The sequence below is a fragment of the Pseudopipra pipra genome, chromosome 31 (assembly GCF_036250125.1).
Source record: "Pseudopipra pipra isolate bDixPip1 chromosome 31, bDixPip1.hap1, whole genome shotgun sequence".
In the NCBI taxonomy this organism is placed as follows: Eukaryota; Metazoa; Chordata; class Aves; order Passeriformes; family Pipridae; genus Pseudopipra; species Pseudopipra pipra.
In genome coordinates, this window is record NC_087579.1 from 323,885 (window position 1) to 346,018 (window position 22,134).

General features: G+C 47.9%; 1 protein-coding gene across 3 annotated transcripts; it reads right to left on the reverse strand.

Moving 5' to 3' along the window:
• Positions 1-2,473: 2,473 nt before the first annotated feature.
• On the reverse strand, positions 2,474-21,885 carry LOC135404326 (butyrophilin-like protein 9). Of its 3 annotated transcripts, XM_064639047.1 has the most exons (11): positions 21,811-21,885; positions 21,209-21,273; positions 20,940-21,098; positions 20,632-20,697; positions 17,549-17,719; positions 16,888-17,229; positions 15,275-15,550; positions 14,844-14,945; positions 12,392-12,559; positions 10,863-10,913; positions 2,474-3,804 (listed from the first exon to the last, which is right to left on the reverse strand). In XM_064639047.1, the coding sequence occupies exons 5-11, from the start codon at positions 17,679-17,681 to the stop codon at positions 3,248-3,250; spliced, it is 1,629 nt and encodes a 542-aa protein (XP_064495117.1). In that variant the 5' UTR covers positions 17,682-17,719; positions 20,632-20,697; positions 20,940-21,098; positions 21,209-21,273; positions 21,811-21,885; the 3' UTR covers positions 2,474-3,247. The 3 variants fall into 3 exon arrangements, with proteins under 3 accessions (XP_064495117.1, XP_064495115.1, XP_064495116.1); XM_064639045.1 differs by having other exon boundaries at positions 20,940-21,273; XM_064639046.1 differs by lacking the exon at positions 21,811-21,885 and having other exon boundaries at positions 17,549-20,697; positions 20,940-21,788.
• Positions 21,886-22,134: the final 249 nt, after the last annotated feature.

Consider the following 22,134-nt stretch of genomic DNA (forward strand, 5'->3'; position numbering starts at 1 on the left):
AAACACAAGCTATCCCTTCCCCATGCTAACAACTCGACGGGACCTTATCATTAGGTATCTTCTTGTGGGTTTTGTACAATACTTATTGATCTAAATTCAAAAAATTCAGGGTAAATACAGCTTTATCTACTTGGGGTGTCATATTCCCCCTTTTTTGTTTTAAGACTATGGTTTTTAATACAGAGGACACATTTCTTGCACCTGGGATAGGCTCAGGTGATAAGATTATATTTATGATTTTACGGGTTTTTCTTTCTTTCTTTTTTTCTTTCCTTTTTTTTAGTGCTCATTTTCTCAAGTTTTGGCACTACATCGCTTATCACTGGTGAGCCTGGTTTTGTTCCTTCCCCCTTTCAAGCCAGTTGAAAGCTCAGTCAACAATCCCTCTGGCTCCTGTGCTAGAACTTTCTCCCCTCTGAGACTGGTGCATCCCAGGTATCAGGTATCAGCAGACCAGGTGTTGAGTCGATCAACCCATGGTCAAAAAACCCAAAATTTTTCTGATTACACCAATCTCGGAGCCACTTGTTGACCTGATGGATCTGCATATTCCTGTCAATATTATTCCTTGTTATCAGAAGAATCGAGGAAATCACCCTCTGTGCTCCTCATCTCTCTAGACAAAACACAGGAGGCCTCACAAACACCCTGAAAGGCCTTTCCAAAACCTTGGCCCAAGGTCTCAGAGCCAGTAGGAAAAAAGAGAAATTGGCTCAGGGCAGGAAGGGGAAAGTGCTGAACGTGTCTGAATTTCAGCTCCCTCCGGGTGCCATTGAGGAAAGGAGAGGGCTGTGGGTGTAAGGCCCAGCAGCAGAAAGTCCCCCATCATGGTCCCTTTCAGACAGATGTAGGAGAACAAGGTGTTTTTGTGCCCCATCCCAGTTCAAGGCTTGCAGGGTGAAGGAGGCAGCACTGGCAGAGCCTGATTTGCCCCCAGTGGGCAGATGAGTGAGCAGGCATGTGGCAGCTGCTCAGAATAACCACCCTGAAGCAAACCAGACACAGAGAGGAAAGGAAACACCACCTCAGATCTGGAGATGAGAGCCCCCTCAGCATGTTGGAGGGTGATCCCAGACAGGCAGGGGGGTCCTGCTGCCATCCAGATGGGCCTGAACAGGCTGGAGAAAAAGGGGCTGACAGGAACCTCTGCAAGGTCAGCAAGGAGAAGGGCAAATTCCTGTAGTGGGGAGGAACAAGGCCAGGCATCAGCACATGCTGGGGGACACCCAGCTGCAAAACATCTGGGCAGAAAAGGACCTGAGGGCTCTGCTGGGTTCCAAGCTGAGGAACCTGCTCTTCCCACAAAGGGTATCCCAGGCAATACTGGAGGAGTGAGGCCACAGGTTGAGACAGGGGATCTTTGCCTTCTGCTCAGCACTGGAGAGGCCACAGCTGCTGTTCGGGGCTCCCCAGGACGAAAGAGATACAGACAGAGTGGAGAGAGTCCAGGGAATTCCCACACAGATGACTTAGGGACTGGAGGATTTCTCCCATGAAGTGATGCCTTAAAATCTATATCATATAGATTTTAGTATAGCTTGCTAGTACCTGTAGACAGCTAGTAGTTTTGTGCAAAATTCCTAAAAGTTCTGTTTAATGCTTTTTGTTAAGATTTTCAATAGAAAAGGGATTTTAACGAGATGAAGAGTTCTCTATCAAAATCGGGAGGCGTATTGAGGGTGGTACTAAGACAGGAATGGCTTTGGAAGTGGGTGTAACAGGTGAGATAATGTCCAAATATTGTCATTAGATGACAGTATAAAGTTGTAACACCTATGTAGTTTGGGATGCACACTTTGGAAAATATTCCTGTGCATCTGGCTTGTTGTAATAAATGAGTGCTTTTGCTTCCTAATCCTCAAAAAGAATTTTAAAGAGTTATTTTCTGGCTTTTCAGGCATCAGAAGAAAGGCTGGGAGAGCAGGGACCGTTCAGCCTGGAGGGCAGAAGGCTTGGGGGGATCTCAGCACTGTTTATGAACACCTGAAGGAAACTCTTCCCAGAGGTGCCAGGGACAGAACATAATGCAATTGGAAAAACTGAAACACAGGAGGGTACCTCTAAACATCAGAAAACACTTTCTTACTTTGAGAGTGACCAAGCCCAGGTTCAAGTTCCCTAGAGAGGCTGTGGAGTCTTTGCCTTGGGGACATTCCAAAGCCATGTGGAGATATGTGGTAGGGTGACCTTGACTGGTTTCCAGGTGCCCACAAAGCTGCTCCATTACTGTCCCTCCTCAACAAATGTCAGCTCATAGACAAACAGGAAAAAGATACTAGGTTTTTCAGAAAAACTCACACTCAACCTGTAAGACCCCAGGCTCTTCTCATGAGCTCATTGAAGGGGTTTTATGTCAAAAGGAACCCGGTTTCAAAAATCCACCTGACAGATTTATTAAAAGGGCCTTCAGTACTTTTATACCGTGAGGCCACACACTGGAGAAATGCTGCAAAGCTTTTCAGGGGGTCAAAATAACACACTTTTACTGGCAAATTTTGGAAAAAGTTTAAAAGAAGCATTCAACCAACATAAAGCATTTCACAAAGCATTGATTTAGCAAATTCCAACCCATCCAAGTTTAAGTTACCCAAATATTAAGAAAAGGAAATTAAGAAGTAAAAAGAGAGAGAGAGAGAATTATAGCTACTGCCTTAGATCGAGCATAGAACCAGCTAACACAAATCCAAGAATGATAGGGCCATGCACATGGAGGCCCTCATGATGTTGGTCGTATTTGCTCTGGACTCCTGTGGCCATGACCCCCAGGTGGGGTTCTGGTCTGCCAGCCATTTGAGATCTGGGTTAGGGGTCCCCTGGGGTGTGGTGTGGGGCAGTGCTACCAGTGTGCCAGTGATTGACAGCTGCACGAGATGCTTTCATGGGGGCGGAGCACCACTGCACCTTGGCAGAATCTGATCTGTCCCCTCTCACACACACAGAGCTGTTTTGAGCCAGTAATAATATTAATAACTTTTTTTTCAGTCCCTCACACCACTTTTTTTCATACAAACATTAAAGTACATTTATTTTTCTTGAGCACATATAATTTCCCTCAAAACATTCTTCACTCTGATCCATAAGGCAAAAAACTCAGAACAGACCACTCTGAGAGATCTGTCCTGTCCTTCATTAGCTTTGTTCAGGAGACACAAATTAGGCAGCAGCCTGATTACAATGGGATTTCATCACTGGCTGTACATTACTGAGCTTTGAAATGTGGAGTAAACTATTGAACATCGTCAAAAATCTACACTATTACCAGAGCCTGAGGATCATGGTTTGCAGTAGCAGAGTCTAAGGAGAAGAAGGGAATGAATTCATCTCTCTGGCTGCTGCCATCAGCAATGCTAAAAGTGTACAGAGCTGCTTCCTTATCGTACACATGGTAGAAAGACACCTCCTTGGCTAGGATGTCTAAGAAGATCCCAATGACTTCCAACTCCCCCCTCACACTCAGACGGGTCTGAGGATCCGTGTAGGCCCAATAGTCTCGCCCATCTGCCAACCCGATGACCCAGAAGCCATTCTTAGGGGTCAGAGTCAGTGGCCCTTTGCGAGTCACAGATTCCCGGGCAATACCCAAGGCCCAGTTTCTTCTTCCCCGAATAGACACTTCCCAGTAGAGCCTCCCATATCTGAATCTTTGCTTTGCCAACACAAACAGATGGGAATCAAATCTCTTCTCATTGCTGGAGAAGTCTCTGAAGATACCTTCCATGCCGAAACCTCCCTTTACCACTGTCTTCCCATCTGTAGATATTCCCAATCCGGGATGAGCTGTGGCAGCGTCCAGGGTGACAACAACTGCAATGGTCAGGTCAGGTCGTGAGGAGCAGAAAACAAGTTCTGCTTTTCTGAGCCTTTCTCTTCTGGGCCCTCATCCCCCTCCCATTTGTCCTTCCCCCCTCTCAATGCTCAGGTTCCCTGGGCAGCCTCAGGGTACCTCGAGTTTCTCCCCTCCCCTCCCGCCACGTCCCTTCCTTGAGCTGCTGTCACAGAGAGTGGCAGCCTGCACACCCCGAGTGCCAGGCACTCAGCCAGAGCTCCTGGGACTCCAGCAGGCAGCCCCAAGGAGGAGCCTGTGGGGCTGGACACCCTCTCCCTCCATCTCTGTGTTGCTGGGGAAAAGGACCAGGAGGTGACAGCAGCTGCAATTAGTTTTGGGTGTCAGGATTAACTCCTAGGTAAAGTCTGAAGATGATTTTCAAGCTTTAGGCAGTTTCTCCTAAATAACAGGACAGCACCAGTCTAGATATTGCTGCCACATGGTGAAAGAGTGATCTGCACTGCCACAAAAATGTTTCTTGCCTCAGTTTTCCATGCTCTGTAGGGGCGGGCCAAAGGTGGCACAGAGGATGTGCCAGGTACAGAGCCCAAGGAGCATGCCCCAGAGTTAGTAAACTGGTTGGTTAAGAAAGTCACATGATCTGTAAGGATAAAAGGGCGCGCGAGTTCGAATAAAATCTCTTTGTCTCACCACCGCACGAGGAGCATCATTTATTCCTTGTTATACAAGGGTCCATGCTACATATGGCGCTCGAACGGGACAAATTTAGCTTATATTAAGTGAGATAAATATCCTGAATCAGGAGATTAGCCGGTGACTCCGGGATCGTCTCGATTTTTCGGAGATGGGAGTCTTTACCGCAAAAAACTTTGACGTCAGTAAACCCCGTGGTCTTAGTGGCATCTAAGAGACGGATAGTTAGTTAGCGAGCTCGAAAAAGATTAGGTAGTGCACGGAAGAAGAGAAGAAAGAGTTAAGGAAGAAGCCGAGAGGTCAGAGCAGGCAGCCGGAGAGAGCGGAGTGGGTCCATGCAACATCAAAAGCGGTGAGTCTGTCTGGAGCGAACCCGCACGTCTAAGACTGATCCCTGGGCGAGACGTGGCTGCAGCTCGGAGCCCCGAGCTGCGGAGCACCTTAAGATCGTCAGGGAAAAGCCTGTTGATTCCCTAAGTGTCGGTCGTCTGGTAAAAGCGATATCTCGCTACCGACTGCTGCTGGATCACGTGCGAGAAGCTTTCGCTGCCGCCCGTACCATCCCAGCCCCACCGCGCGACCCCCGCATTGCCTTTCTGCCTAGCGGAAAGCGCAGAGCTCCGTGCCCGCTGCACCGCCGGCCGGCACCTAGTGCCTGTTGCCTAGCAACTACTAAACCCGTAGTTTGAAAGTACCCGAGAAGCGGCCGAGCCAAGCACGTGTGCTGGCCGCCCCCTGCGCGTCTTGCGCACCGGAGGAGACTTGGCCAAACTCCTGCCGGCCCCTGCCTGTTAGTGACGATAGTGTAGACCCTTCAAGTTGAAGAAAAACCTTTCAGAAACCGCGGAAACCCCAAAAGAACTTTTCACCGCTTTTCGCCGCCAACCCGGCGCCTCGCTAGGACCGCGCGGCCCCGAGCACGCCGCCGGAGCCGCCCCCGCGGGTCCTGGCCCCCCCACCGCCGCCGCCGCCGCCGCCGCTGTCCCGAGCTTGCAGTCTGCGCCGGGACACCAGCCGCCAGCGCCGGAGCCCCACGGTCTGCCATCGCCGAACCAGCATCTGCCGAGCCTGCCCCCGCACCGGGACCTGCCCCGAGCTGCAGCCGCCTCCAGCCGTGCGCAGAACCGCCCACGCCGCCGGAGCAGCACCCCCCTCGCCGCAGCCGACACAGCCCGGACCTCCCAAAAGCCGCAGAAAAAAGACTGCAGATAGCCCAAACTGCTACAAAAGGACTCAAAACGTGTGCTCCCAACCGCTCGAAATAAGGTAACATAAGACACCTGTTTCCATAGAAACCTCTGATACATTGAAACAAAACTCAGACTCTAGGGTTTTGCTAAACTTTGCAACATAAAGCAGCTTTACTCTGATAAACTCTGCCTGCACGAGGCACACAGAGAAAGACAAAACAGCCACACTACACCCCCCCCGCACACACTGCTGAAAGCAAGCACAGCACAACATAGTAATACAAACTCAGAAATCATACTGAGAGACACGGGAGCCACGTAAAACAAGTCGCTGGGAAGAGACAGACACTGCCATGCGAACTTCTGACCCCCGGGTCCACACAAGGCAGTCCTGTTACAGTGATGGGGAGAGTAATTTAAAGTATTCATCCCCTTTCGCTGCAAATGATCAGCGACCTCGTGCACAGCCATGGCCGCAGCCATTTTCCTCCCCCACACAAACTGTACTCCAACCTTTCTTTTCCGGCCGAGAGCCCAGCCCCGCCCCCCACTCGCCACCTGCACTGACCACCATCCCCCCACAGGGAACCGGGTTTGCCGAAAACAAAAGGGGGGAGGGATGGGAGGGATGGGACGAATGGAGGGAGGGAGAGAAGGAAGGGGAGAAGGAGGGGGAGAAAGAGCTAAACATAGTTCCAACGGGAGGGATCAATAGGGCACAGGAGAAAATTTCAGCTAACATGTGGGAACAATGTCTGGACGAGGCAATACGAAAGGAAAGCCTGAATATTATTCAGGCTTGCCCAGGCGATATGAGCCTAAGCCAGCCCCCTCAGAGTCAAACCTTGTATGAGGCCGCAGAAATCCTGAGGCAATTGGTAAGTGGTTCTGGTCTGTCCTTAACCAATATATTTAAATATTTGGAGGCATTGAGTTACACCTACCCACTCACTACATCTGACTGGAAAGAACTGATAAAACTAGTTCTCAGTGACACCCAATATACAGTCTGGTTAGCTGATTTCCAGAAAAATTGTTCTATTCATAGGAAATACCTACAGGCAGACACCACGGCACATCAATCAGGCGGAAAAGCAAATTATAATTTAGATTCACAATCAAAATACCATAAAGAGATAGCCAGGCAAGCCCTAAAGGCTATGGAAAACATTATCACTGCAGATCAAAATGATTATCTGTCCAACAGTGGAGAGTTACAAAGTTATACTGAGTTGAATTTAAGATGTTTGGACCAGCTACAGTCGACTTTAAATAAGCAAATTGAATACAATGAAGCCAGAGAGATGCTGTACAAGCATTTAGCTTTTGAAAGAGAAAATGCAAGAGCCTTGCAGAGCTCTCCTGCAAGAGAGAACTGTGACTTTACTGAGCTAGTGCAACCCTATCAAAAGGCTAGCTCTGAGAAGCAGCTACCTGCCTCTCTAGCTGCAGCTTTAGATGCCCAGATGAGAACACACAAGGAAGTCAGACACACAACTAGTTGTTTTAGTTGTGGAGAAATGAATCACTATCAGGAGAGTTGTCCCTGGAAACCCCTAATTGCAACATTCCATAAACACCCTAGCAGCAGAGAAATGACTCAGTTGTACCAAGGGTGCCATACGCAAAACAAAAGATATGCTACAAGTATTGTATTGCTTGTAATAGCATTGCTAGCTGTACTCTTTTTTAGCACTACTGTTCATGTGCAAAAGAGAAAACTACTTAAGGCAAGCCACACACCAATAACCAGCCCCCAAAATAACCATGTACCCTGTACCCCAAAGAAGGGTGACAGGTGGAAAACATTACAGATGCTAACAGCGGAACACGCAGTCAAAACACATGCAGAAGCCTTGCAGATTGGACTGCCTCTATCTAAAAGGTTTCTAGCAAATTTGTCACAAGTGGTAACTGATTCAAAAAAATGTTCTTTTACCATTCTCTGTCACCCTGAGGATGCCCAGAAACCCCTCTTTCCCATCATGGTTTTAAGCAGTGCACAAACTATTCAAACTCACTGCTGGGCTGTACCTCCTCAGGAGATGCAAAATACCTCGATGAAGTATCAGACAGCCATAATACATCATTATGCAGAAGACACATTAATAACCAGTGCCACAAGAAATGAACTGCTAATTGTTCCTGCTGTTTTAACCAAAACTGCCCAAGGTGCAGATCTTCAGTTTGTTTCAGGAAGGATCCAACGACCACAATTCTGGACTTGCCATGGAAAAGATAACACAGCAAAAAAGCTCTACACAAGTGACGCAGCTCGAGGTAAAAAACATTTGTATTTACAGGAGTTGCAGAAACCTCAAAGGGCTACCAGTTGCTTAAAACCGGTTTTAGCCATAAACAGAGGGGACCTACAACCTCTCTTTGTGTTGCTAGGGGAGAACTCCAACTTAAAGTCTGACAAATTGTTGATTACAGAGGCAAACCAAAAATTAGAGAATTATACCAAGGTAACAAAGAGCAAACAAATCAGAGGAGATCCTGAAAGGCAAATCTGCCTAGTTTTTGTTTCCAGCAGGTATGAAGCATTGCAGCTTTGTTTCAGTGGGATCAAACTGAGAGAAGCCGCTGTTGGTTCTAAAACAGCTCTTTCAGTCATACCCCACCACCTAAATCTGTGTAAGTTGCTATTGAGTTTGTAAGCTTGTCATTTAGGGCAGAGCACGACTGAGGATCTGGACGGAAGAAATCCTGCCTTTACCAACATTCCAGCTTTGAAAAGACAATTTGGATAGGATGACAGCTGAGGACGCTGGATTTCAAGATGCCCTGGCAAGTTTTGGTGGTAATATTTTAATCCATCTCCTTCAGCACAGATTGTGGCAGAAATCAACAGTTTACCTTTAAAGGCCACACCAGATGCAAAACTGAACCAGTGAAAGGCCTCAGGGCCTTCACACATGCATCTAGGAAAACACAATATGCTGCAATAGACTTAAATAAATCCTGCCACGGAACAGTGAGAAAACTACAAGCCATGAACTAAGCTTCTGTATAGTTCTGGACTGATTGTCATTACCTTGGGAAAATTTTAAAACAATCCTTTGATGTTATAATTGTGCTTATTATGCTATGAGGTTGATAATCTGTTTTGAAAGTTAATTTCCTTGAGATATTGTTAACCCTTACCTGTTTTTTGAAATGCGTTCTGATTGGTTCCTGTGAGTTACAAAAGGTATGATTTGTATACAAATGCACGCAAAATCACATCCTGACCTGCCACAGCCAATGACTGACAGAAACTGAAAAGCTGCTAAAGCAGCAATGTTTAACACTATACCCAGAGTTTTAAAGCAAACAATTGCTTCATTCATTCTCCATCAGAATACAGGTTCTCTAAGAGACCATTCAAATAACAATCAATAAAGCTACATCATCAAAGTATGCCACACTGTCAGGAAACCACCCTAGAGAGTTAAATGCAAATGAGGCTTGGCGATCAGAGATATACATTTTGAATTGGACATATTGAAATTGTACATGCAAATAGATATACATTCACAAAACATAACTGCTACTACATTCACTAGACAAAACACAAAGGTGTAAAACACATGAGTTAGTTGCTTAGCAAACCTTTGGTACTCTAAAATGGATTAACATTTATAATAAGCTGTTATCTTCCTATGAAATAGGAAAATTCTCACGTCAAGTATTTCACACTGATCCATAAAACAGTAAAAACACATATTGAAAAACGTGCTAAGTTTAAACAAAAGGGGGGAGAACTGGTGTAACCTGTAAGAACATCTGTATAAAACCATGTATGTTATAAAATTTTGAGTTGTGACAGTGCTGAAAGAAGCAGGTCTGAAAAGCAGCACACACCTCAGGCGTTTGTTTCTCCAAAGTTGCTAATCATAGTAAGATTTGATTTCAGGTCGATGGATGAAATGCCTAGGTTTGTGACATGGAGAGAAAGCTATGCCTAAAAGTTATAAGAAAGAACTCAAGCAGGTTTCTTCCAGGTGTGTAAAACCCTATTCAAATATGTGACCACAGCAACAGGAACCAGAGCAACGCAGAAGTTTGGAAAAGAGTTATGTTATGTTTTCAAGTTTACATTAGGAAAGGACCAACGTGGTGAAAAGCAGTCTCTGGAGTGTGTGTGTGTGTTCATGTGTGTGTTCAGTGCGGTGGCCACCGATGTATGATATGAGTGTGTGAATGAAAATGGTTGTGTGATTGGTCAAATAATAAAAACCAAACACCTCACAAATAACACTACCTCAGCCACAGGTCGCTTTTGAGAAATTGTAGTTTGCTAAGATTACCCTGTTCTTAAATAAAGTTTGAAATCCCCAGTTATAAAAACCTCAGATTAAAAAGTTATAAGTTTATAGACAGTTAAGATAAGCCCCAAGTTAATAAAGTAATTATCCAAGTTGCACTACCCTATAGGAATATAAGAAGGTTTTAAAAGGTTTACATTAGAGTTAAGCAACTGAGCAAGCAATGTGCCGGATCACTGCGAAGCTTAGTAGTTTTATAATGTTCTGATTGTTAAAATTGTTGTTTGCATTGTTGTTTGCATTTTTGTTCATACTGTTTTTGTGACTTCTTAATATAATTAAAAGAGGGGATGTGTAGGGGCGGGCCAAAGGTGGCACAGAGGATGTGCCAGGTACAGAGCCCAAGGAGCATGCCCCAGAGTTAGTAAACTGGTTGGTTAAGAAAGTCACATGATCTGTAAGGATAAAAGGGCGCGCGAGTTCGAATAAAATCTCTTTGTCTCACCACCGCACGAGGAGCATCATTTATTCCTTGTTATACAAGGGTCCATGCTACAATGCTCAGCAGTGAATGGGATGAACCCCTGGCAGGACTTGAGCAAGGAGCAATGGCATGAACTGAGCTCCTCTAGCTGTGCTCAGATTTAAAGAAGAAGGAGCTGCTCTTGCAGTGGAGCCAAATCAGCTCCAGACACTTTTCCTGAAAGACCACAGAGGCCAAAGCAGGAGTGGGAGGGGGGGCTGCAGTGGCCAGTGCAAGCCGGCTGCCCCTGCTTCCCACAGCTGAGATGCTCCTGACAGGCACAGGCAGGGCCTTTGGCAGCACAGGGCAGGGAAAAAAGTTATCAAACTACCCTTGATCTGAGCATATTCTTCTCCAAACAGTTCTCTGAGGGGGTTGGACATGTTTTCGAGAGCTGCACTCAGGCTCCGAGGACTCACCTGCACGATATCCTCTATGCTTCTCTTTGTAGTACTGTATTTTGAAAAGCTCTGTGGGAAAAGAGAAAAGCAGGCAATTAGTGGATTTGTCAAGGCTTGCTGGGCCCCAGTGTGCTCAGAGACAGCCCAAGCTGTTGGCCAAAAGGATGATGTTCTCCTGGAGTAACACGCTGCTTTTCTAACTTTGAAGCACTTTGAGAAGTCCGAGGCCATCCTCCAAAGAGAGCAAAGCCTGAGGCACTGGGATGCTTTGTCTTTTAGCAGCAAGAGCTCCAACTATCATTGAAATCAAGGTAGGAATTCTTGAGGAGAAGGAAAATGGCCTGCTGGTGGCAGGGGAGAAGGGATAGGAAACAAGGAGCTGAATTTCCCTGCAGGAGACCTGTTTGGTTTGCCACAGAATGGCAGGAGCTGTATTTTCACTGGTCCCATCTGCCTGCAAGGCTACCCCTTCCTCAGGCAGCAGCCCAGCTACTGCCTGAGTATCTCCTGGACACAAGACTCCAGATGTGCATCACCAGGGTTGCTTCTCCCCTGACCTGCTGGCAATGCTCCTCCTAATGCACCCCAGGATACCATTGTCCTCATCCACAAGGGCACATGGCTGACTCTGGGAAAACATTTTTTTCACCAGGACCCCCAGGTCCTTCTCGGCAGAGCAACTTTCCAGCAGGTCACCCCCCAGCCTGGAATGGTGCCTGGGGTTATTCCCTGTTTGGTTCTTTGAACTGCTTTGGATTGACTGACTGATGGAGGGCTGGGGAAAGAGCAGAGGCCCTGTGACCCTTCCCAAAAGGCCTTGACAAAGGCCTGATGGGCAGGATGGAGGGTAGGAACCAGCCCATTCCATCTCTCCATAATGAATCTGTGAGCCATGGGAGACAACACACTTTCCCATGAAGAAGAGAAGTGGGGAAAAGGAGAGATATGGAAGAAGGACTTCAAATTGGGAACCGTTCTGACATATCAGAGACAGAGAGAGCTCAGGACATGGGCTCTGTGCCCGCCCAGGGGAAGGTCCCCAGACATTGGGCAAGAGAGTGCCGGGTGCTGCCAGTGCCCTCCCCTGCCCCACCTCCTGCACTGCCTGCTGAGATGCCCCTGAGCTGAGCAGGGGAGCACAGGTAGGGGCTCCTCATGGGCACAGACATGCAGGGTGGGCACAGCCCAGCTTCCCCCAGCCTGGGACCAGCAGTGGAGGAGTAGGAGAAGGGCAATGGGGACAGGGAGAGAGATGGGGACAGGACTTCAAGGGGGAACCTTAACAAGTATCAGGGAATGAGGGGACCCAGAGTACACACTCTTTACAAAGATGAAGGAGAGAAGAGGGCCCTTGAGCTCCTGCACAGAAAATTTCAGCATGGAGGTGTTCCAGTGTCAGGATCACAAAAGCTGTTCCCCATGTAAGGACTGTCCTTCCCCATCCCCTTTGAGGAGCTGTGCAGGACGAGCTCACAGGACAGTTTGCCTGTAGAGCAGCTTTTGCCTTCAGAGACGTGAAGACCTTGCTGGGGAATGGCCCTGCTCACCTAGTTTGTTCTCCAGGTCTGTTCTGAGCAACTGAATGTCATGCTGTGTGGACTGCTGCATGTTCTGGAAATCTTCCTGCAGAGTTTGAATTTTCTGGGAGACTTCATGGAGGTCCCTCTTCCACATGGATTCCAGGGCCCCTGTGGTATTTTCCACCACTTTCATTTCTGTGAAAAAAGAGAGGTATCCCTATGACACTGACATTACCCCCTTGAAGATGAGACCACCCATCTGCCCTGCAGATGATAAAACTTCTCTTTTAAATTGTCTTTTTGAGGGTCTCTTCTCAGTGTGTTTTATTGTTCCTTCTCTCCCTCCTCACCTCAGAGAAACAAAGCTTGCACTTAAGGGGGCACCTGGAAATGGTTTTGATTTTGCCTTCTTTTTTTGTGCAGGCATGGGACAAGAAACTCAGACTCAGTTCCCACAGAGAATAATAAAATGTTAAGGGTTGGAAGGGACCTTAAAGATCATCCAGTCCCAACACCCCTGCCATGGGCAGGGGCACCTCCTGCCAGACCAAGTTGCTCAAGGCCTTATCCAACCTGGCCTTGAACCCTGCCAGGGTTGGGACATCCACAATCTTCCTGGGCAGCCTGTTCCAGTATCTCACCACTCTCACAGGAAAGAATTTCTTCCGAATATCTAATCTAAATTTCCCCTTGTCCTATTACTATAGTTCCTCATGCAGAGTCTCTCTCTGCCTTCCCTGTAGCCCCTTCAGATACTGGAAGGTGCTGTGAGGTCTCCACAAAACCTTCTCTTCTCCAGGCTGAACAGTCCCACCTCTCTCAGCCTGTCTCCACAGGGGAGGTGCTCCAGTCCTCTTATCAACTGTTTGGCCTCCTCTGGACTTGCTTCAACAGTTCCATGTCCTTCTTTTCTTGGGGCACCAGAACTGTAGACAGGACTCCAGGCAGGGTCTGACAGGAGCAGAGTAGAGGGGGAGAATCTCCTCCCTTGACCTGCTGCCCCCCCTCCTTTGGATGCAGCCCAGGATCCTGTTGGTTTCAGGGCTGTGAGTGCTCACTGCTGGCTCATGGTGAGTTTTCCATGAACCATCATTCACAAGGCTTTCTCCAAAGGGCTGTTCTTAATATGCCCTTCTTATTTACTGATTTGTGTGCTCCAAGCTTCTCTTTCCTCAGAGAATCTTTTCTAGTTCAGTGTCCTTGGAAAAGAACTCACTCATCCTTGGAAAAAAAAGGATGGGGCATCCCCATGCTTGTGCACCTGTTTGGCACCATGACTGATCTCTTCCCTGGCTTTTAAATCCTCATACTGAGCTGTCTGCCAACCAGCACCCCTAAGTCCCTTTCTGTGGAACAGCTCTCAAGCCACTCTTCTCCCAGCCTGGAGCTGCAGGGGGTTGGTGTGACCTGAGTGCAGGACCCGGCCCTTGGCCTTGTTTAACTTTGTGCATCAATAATGATGTTAAACAGGAGCGGCCCCAAAACTGAGCCCGGGAGACACCACTAGAGACCGGCCCCAACTGGATGTAATTCCATTCACCACAACCCTCTGGGCCCAGCCAGCAGCCAGTTTCTTACCCATTGAAGAGTCCACCCATCCAAGTCATGAGCAGCCAGTTTGTCCAGAGGTGTCTGCAACAGCCCCCGTCTGCCATGGCTTCATGAGCTGCAGTTCTCCCTTCCCTGTGTGCTCACAGTGATCATTCCCTGGGTGTTTATCATCCTCTGTGGGAACTCTCCAGGTCCAGGTCCATGTCCATTGCACAGATGCAATGACACATGCTCAGATGCAGCTTCAGCGCAGATTTCAGAAGATGCAAGTGGTGTGAGCTCAGGAGAGCTGCGAGGGAAGGGTCAGCCCTCTGCCCAGCCATGGCTGTGGACACAGAGATCTCTGGAGAGGCCCTTTCCAAGATGGGGAGGCACCATGGACACTTTTGGGAAAAAAGGTCCAGCTCTGATGAACAAGCTCCACTGGAGGCTTGGATAGATGAGCCCAGTGGAGGCAGAGGAAGGGACCCTTCTAATTCACCACAGGAAAAGTCCACCAACCCACCCTCCTCCCTCCTCTTGTCTGTAGGTACCATGCTCCCTCGAGCTCTCAGCTGCCTGTGGAGGCATCTCCCTTCTGCCTCTGGATGACAGAGGAGCACATGGAAAGCTCCTACCTGCAGGAGAGCTTAGGTGTGCTAATTCTACGGACCAGAGGCAAACTCTACATGATATTTCATGCTAATTGTCAGACCAGTCTCACAAGGGGCTGAGAAATGATCCCTTGCAGTCAAAGAGTGAAACTAAACCCCAGAAGTGATGTGTAAAACCCTCAGCCACTTCACCTGAGCCATCTGTTCAGAGCCTTCCTCTACCATGCAAAAGGAACACCCTCTGCCAGAGCAGGTTCTGCAGAGAACTTTCTCACAGGGATTGACCTCCCACAGCCTTCTGAAAACATGAGGTCCTGTGAACCAAGAGCCCTTACCTTGAAATACCAGAACAGCACCAGCAGCCAATGTGAGAAGGAATAAAGTGAGTAGTGTCCAGAAGGCAGGGACAAATGGAGACACATGGGGAAAAGCAGCACCTTTGAAAAGAAAAAACCTGAGTCATCAGTGGCAATATTCAATCTTTTCCCCAAAATCTGAGCACCCATCCAAAGAGCTCCTGTGGAGACGAAGGGACAAATAGTCCCAGTCAGTCCTACATGGGTGGGCAGAACCTGCCTTCCCTAGGGATCTGCATCTGGGGCAAGAGGGACCCTCACTGCAACCTGTCCTGCCTGCAGTGCCCCAGGTTGCTCTGGGATCTGGCTGGACTGGAGAGCTGTCATCTTCCCTGGCACTGGAAAGGGTCTTCCAGGGCTCCTGAGACAATGAACCTTCAGCAAAGGCTTCTCAGGGCGATGGGACTCACCTGAGAGACGCGCAATAGTTTTCTTCTCCATCTGCACCAGGGGGTTCAGGATTTGACAGGTGACTTTTCCCACTTCCTCTCCTGTAACTGTGACTCGACTCCAGACACTGAAGAGTTTCTCACTGTCCTGCTGTATTTCAGTGTCTGCAAACAGACCCTGCCCATCCTCAGTCACCCACTGGACAGTAGGTTGGGGGAACCATCCGTGTGATCTGCAGCCAAGCTCGAGCCCTTGCCCTTGAGGGCCCAGAATTTCAAGGAACACTTCCCCAGTACCTTAAAGGCAAGAGAGTTTGTGAGTGGGAAAAGTGTGTTTCCATGGAACCAGCTCTATCTTGGATTCACAGCTCTTGCTTCTTCCAGAAGTTGCTGCCACTTTCTCTCAGTCCTTAACCCAACCTTTGCAATGGTCTTTCTGAGATCCCCCACTCCATCTGCCATAAATGCCAAATTTCCTTTGGCTGAGAAAGAGCTACAGCGTGGGATGGGTTTGTCTCTCAGCTCCCCACTATCCCATGGAGCTGGCAGTGAGAAGGTGTGTGGTTTGTATCCCTCTTTTAGAATGAATCTGTAGGAGGCTGGTCCAAGTTTGAGGATTGTCAAAGCAGGACACAGGGCACTAAAGCCCACTCAGTTTTTTCCCTGGCACCTCCCCAGTCCATGCCGGCACTACAGGTGGGCACAGATGGTCACTGCCCAGGGACTGTGCCAAAGCTGTGCCAGGGTGGTGAGGGGGATGCACCACACATGGTTCTGAGTTCCACTGCTGGGTCAGAGCTGGATTTCATAGATATTTGTCCTGGGCAATAGTAGCAAATGGAAGGTCACTTCCAACCCAAACCATGATATGATTCAGTGCTATTTTTGCTCAGTGACTCCAGGCTGACCAGCTCCACCTGACATTATCGATCCCTGCACACAAACGATGCCAACTGTCCATCTGGGGGGAACTGGGAGCCCAGAACATCTCCTTAGCCCAGCTGAGGAGTCCCCAGAGGGAGGGCACCATTCCTATCAGTCCCACAGCCAGGGATGCTGAGCACTTGTCTATCTCCCAGGCAGGCTCACACCTCCCCAGCAGGGATTGCTGCAGCTCTCCAGCCCCACATGGGTCATAACAAGGCTCAGGCTTGGCATGGGGCTTGCACAACATCTCTTGCCACAGGAACTCAGCCCCAGTCTCTTTGCAGCTTTACCAAGCTATTCCTGCCCGCGCCATTTCACCACACAATGCAGCTGCCTTCCAACAGGCAGTGCAGGTTCCGTGTCTCCTGCAACATTCAGCTTTAAAGCTCCTTCCTTCTTGCCTAAAACTACCAGGGCTGCCATGACCCTCATGGGCCAGTCAGATCACCAATTCCCCTATTACCTCCTGGATGTTGGCACATGGGTTGAATTTTCTTGGCTCCTTACAGACCCCTCAGTGACTTAGAAATCAAGTGTCCCATGGATCAAAAAGCAGGAGCCATGTGGCCCAACGGCTGCTGTGAGTGGGGAGGTGACATGTTGGGTCATATGAGGGGCATCAGCTGGGGGACAGTGACTTTTCAGAGCACTCTTTTCCCTCTGGAAGAGCTTCCCCCCTTCCCCTCCCAGCCCAGGGAGTCTCCAACCTGCAATGCTGAGCTCGGTGGCTGTGTCAGCACTCCAGTCCCTGGATGTCACAGTGCAACTGTACGTTCCTTCATCTGCTGGCTGGACGTTCTTCAGCGTCAGGGACACGTTCCCAGTGGCAAATCCATCTCCTGGCATTGGTGCCCGCCCATGGTATTTCTGCATTGGTTCACAACCAGACTGTCCATATGTGCAGATGTCCTCTGGATGTCCATCTGTGATCTTCTTCCATTGCACTTCAGGGTTGTCCAGTGGCTTTGTGGAAGAGATGGTGCAAGGAAGGATTGTATCCTGGCTGACAATTCCAACTACATTCTGGGGAGAGCTAAGCTCAAAATTTTCTGTGGAAATCAAACATGAGTGAGCATTTGGCTGGAATCAATCAGAGAATGTACTGGTGTGAAGGACACAGAGCACTGGGGGAACACAATGAGGAACAAATGACAGTTGCAAATATTCACTAATGACATTGGTCCCTTCTGTTCATGCACCTTCATCAATGAAGAATGCCAGAGAAAAAAATAAAAACCTCAGAGATCTTTTGGGGAAATTGTCAGTTCTGAAAAAATCTTAGGAAAGCAGAATTAATGGCCTTTGAAAATGGCTCACGTGTTCTTTTTATAAAAGATAAATTCATTGTGGTTTGGAGCATTTACTCACTTTCTCCTTTTCTTCTTTCCTCTGAGACAAAATTGTAACTGGGGAAATTGAAAAGCCCAAAGTCATAGGAGAGAGGGAGAAACCAGGCTGGAAGCAGTGTCAGAGCCAACGGGAGCCATCTCCTTTGGTCCATCCCTGCAGTCACAGAGGTGGGACAATCCTGCAGCTGACCTGGAACAGGCACAGAAGGGAAGTGGACAAGGAAGGGAAATCCTGTCCCAAAGCCCCCTGATCTCTCTCACCTGGCACTTGCCAGCTGTGACTTCTAAAGGTGCAAAGCACTCAAACAGTTGAGTTCAGACATCAAGAGAACTTGTGCCTTTCCAGAGATCTCAATTATCCTTGCAGCTTCTGGGAATTTCTCTCAGTCCAACGTGCTCCCAGGAAGTTGTGACAGGGTATGCAAGAGAGGAAAATTCAACCCAGCCCCCACTGCCTGCTGTGAAATTTGATGGACACCTTAATTAATACATCAGTTTAAATCTCCGGTCTGGGTTGCAGGAGTCTCTCTGTCCATGCTCTGAGCTGGGGGGAAAAGAAGGAAGACACAGTTTACCCCCTCCCATGCCTACATTTGGAGATGGGGAATCCATGGTGTTTGCTATCCTGAAGTTCCCTCTCCCTGGGCACCCTCAGGCTGCAGGGTGACAGTGCATCAGCTCCAGCACAAACCTGGAATCATTTAGGGACCTGCACCAGGGTCAGCTTTGCTGCACTACGCTAAAGATCCTTCCCCTCTCTGGCTCTGGCTCTCTCTGCGAACTTTTGACATTTCCAGAGTGGGACCGACAGTCCTTATCTCAGTCCTCATAGCAACACTTCTGGTTTGGTATCTTTATGACTTTATTGGTGTTCAATATTCCATGGTTAGTGAGCAGTGAGGAAGGTGAGACACCCTGATGGTTTCCAAGCAAGAGTTAATCACCCTGCACTGCAGTTCTGGATACATCCCTACTTCCCAGCCATAAGGTGGCCATAAGGTCTCACAGCTACATCTCATGGGACTAAATCAGATGCAGTTGGAACAGGCCTGGTGGTGGATCAAGGCAGACATCAGTAATTCTGGATTAATTCTTGTCCTGGGATGTCCTGCCATGTTTGGCCAGCTGGGTAAGCACAGGTGGAGTGACAAGGGAAGTGTTCAATTCACTTAGTTTTAATCACAAATTGTCCCTCTTCACTTGCTATGGACTTCTGGAGGGATTTCATCCAATTCACCACAGATCACCATGATGGGGATTTGTCTCTACTCTGATCTCCAGAGCAGAGGCTTTTTCCTCTGATCTCAGCTCTGTTTCTGGCACATGGAGATAAACAGGCACTCAGAGGTTTCTGTTCTGGTTTTGGACAGGATAGAGTTAATTTTTTTCCTTGTGGCTGGTGCAGGGCAGTGTTTTGGATTCAAGATGAGAATAATGCTGATCACATGCTGATATTTTGGTTGTGGCTCAGTTGTGCTCAGCCCAAGTCAAGGACTTTGCAGTGTCTCCTGCTCTGCCAGTAAGGAGCTGCACAAGAAGCTGGGAGGGAGCACAGCCAGGACAGGTAACCTGAACTGGCCAGAGGGATATTCCAGACCATGGAGCATCATTCCCAGTATATTTTCTGGGGGGAGTTGGCCGGAAGGGGACTGATCTCTGCTCGGGGACAGGCTGGGCATCAGTCAGTGGGTGGTGAGCAAAATTGGACATCACATGGGTTTTATTCTGCCCTCTCGCTCTCCCTCTCCATCTCCCTCTCTACTTTAAATTACAATTCTTATTATTAATCTTATTCTAATTATTTTTAAAATGTGTTTCAATTATTAAGCTGTTATTTTTTTAACCCACAAGGTTTATTGTTTCTTTCCAATTCTTCTCCCCGCCCAGGGGGTGCCGGGGGCCAGGGAGTGAGCGAGCAGCTCTGTGGTACTTAGTGGCCATCTGGGCTTAAACCAGGACAGTCTCACATCACTCAACAAGCCACAGGTCTTGGGGTGACATGACCACAGCCTCAGTTCCACCAACCACATGGCCCACATGTCCATAAACTCCACAGGCAGCTCAGGGCATTGAATGTCAAACTGCAACTGACACTAAACTTTGGAAACTGTCCTGTTAAATTCTGCTCTTCCTCCTGTTTTCATGGGCTTGGACAGGCACTAAGTTTGTTCTTTGCAGTCCATTATCCCATGAGGCCATATGAAATTTTGTCAGAGGCATTAATTTGGACATCTACTATGGGAAAGAGGTTAATCCTGATTAGAGATGAGAGGGCTGCTCCTCAGTCACCTAAAAAGAGGTCTCAGGGGCTGTTTCAGATATTATCAGGGTTGGATACTAAATCAGGCATTTGGGAAGGGGCAGATATGACACAGGACTTGAAGAAACCTCTTTGCCTCTAGATCAGGAGCTAGAGGCTTGGAAATGCAAAATGTCACAAGACTGGAACATCTTACCTATGAATTCCATCCAGAACTTGCTGAGACCTTACATACCTTGTTTAGCAACACAGATACTTCTTCTGACAAATGTCATGGTCTTTTCACATCCAACTTTTACAAATTTCCCTGTTATCCAAGGAGGGCTCAAAAGAAACCTCGCTGTTTAACAAGTCATTAGTTACTACTTCAGAGACCAAACCCACATTCCCAAACAAGCTGAATGCTTTTCAAAAGAAGACAAGTGAAAATAGACCTAAAAATCTCAGCACAACAATCAAACACAGAGTTCCTCTGTCCCCCAAGGCTTCATGTTCAACACTGCTGAACAGACACACCAGGACACAGTTTAAGCTCAGTAACATTCCTGCAGATGCAGCTGAGCCCTGGGTGCTCTCAGAGTTATTGTCATCCCAAATTCCCATAAAATCAGGGCACTTTCCTACTTTTTCAGCTTCCGGCAGGAAACAGTTCCAAGTGGGCACAGCTGGAACCAGCCTTGCTTATGGAGAAGAAGGTTCCAGAGTTATCATCAGCCCAGCCCTGCCTCAAGGCCCTGCCCCCAGGGGGTCCCTGGGCCCAACAGCCCTTTCCAGAGGGGGAATACCACCACATTCACCACTTGTTCAGGAGGGAGAGAAATAAAAGAGACCTGCTTACCTACCTGACTCAGGAAAGGTGAGCACTGATATAGGACAGCTATTTTTCCTCTTGCCAGAGAAACTTTCCCCTGCAGGAGGGAAATGAACAGAAGGATCAGGTTCTGAATTTTAAATGCAGCATTTCTGTGCCCAAGAGTTACTTTGCTGCCAGATGGTCACATCTCCTCTGCCATAGGAGGGCTCCGTGTTGGTGTTGTAGGGAATTAGGTGCAAATGGAGCTTTGATGCTACTGAGAAGTTTAAGACAAGCAAAGATCCTGCTCAATGCCCACAAACTGTGTCTTAGTTCAGAATTAGAGCTGGATTTTACCTGTTGTCAGGTGAGAACGATCCCCGTGTCTTCAATCTGTGGATCAGAGATGATCAAGGATTAACTCAGGGTGTGGCTCTGCCTGAAGATCACAGATGATTTTACTCTAAGACTGATGTTTCGCTGACAGATTACATAGAGAATGAAGGTGGGGTTTCCCTGGGAATTGACAGTCACCATTCAGAGAAATCAGCTTGAAATGGGAGCAATTCTGCTTTTCAAGGACTTCAGTGAACTGAAGTGCTCTTGTATTTTCCTCTTAGTCTTACTTTTCGCAGCTGTTTCTTCCTCCAAAGACTGTGCCAGAAGTATTTCTGTGAGAAAAAACTTCTCCCTTGAATTCAGAAGGACGGCAAAAACTCATGAAACAAAAAGAAAGAATTTATTCACCGCACTGGCTCTAGTCTCACACCGAGTTCTTTGGGGAGAAAAGACCCCTTGGGTTTAAATTTCATGCATTTTTATAGTTGTACAAAATCCCACCTTTTTCAGAGAAGCTTCATATATTCGCTTTTGCCTAAAAAGTTTTCTTGTCTCTGAAAAGGGGCTTTCCCTTCTTTCTAACTGGCCACTGGCCATCCTCTGTCAAAAGTGAGGGATCTTCCTTTGTTCTTAGCCCAAAGAGAGAAAAGAAACCCCTGTGTACCAAACTCTCACGTGGCCCCGAAAGATTTTAATTTTGGGAATTTTTATATTTCCCTTAACTGGCTGAAAAAGACCCTGACACCCAAGTCCACTCTGAGACTTGGATATCTTACAACTTCGCGATATGCCTATAAACCCATATTTTTATTTCTGATATTTCCAGCTGGGGTTAACAAGGGAAGTGACTGAGAGAGTGAGTAAAAAAAAAAATGAGAGAGAAACGCACCGATCTACTGCTCTTTGTGGTTCAGCTGCTGCAGCCACTCACGTAAAACTGCCCACAAAGTTTTTTGGCGCCCTCTTAGAGGAAGTGAGCCCGGGGGAGGGGGGAGGAAGAGGAGGGGGAGATGATGCAAACATCCTGAACAGGAGTCTTAAGGGGTGAGAACTGAGCTCATGGCTCAGAACATACTGCCTCACCTCCATGGGACCCTCTCTTACAATCACAATTTCCCTCTCCCAACAATCAGAATGCCTGAGACAAAACGTGCTGGTGCCTGGTCCTCCACAGCGCCTGAAGGAGGGTCAAACTTTGTGAGCAGCTCGGGCT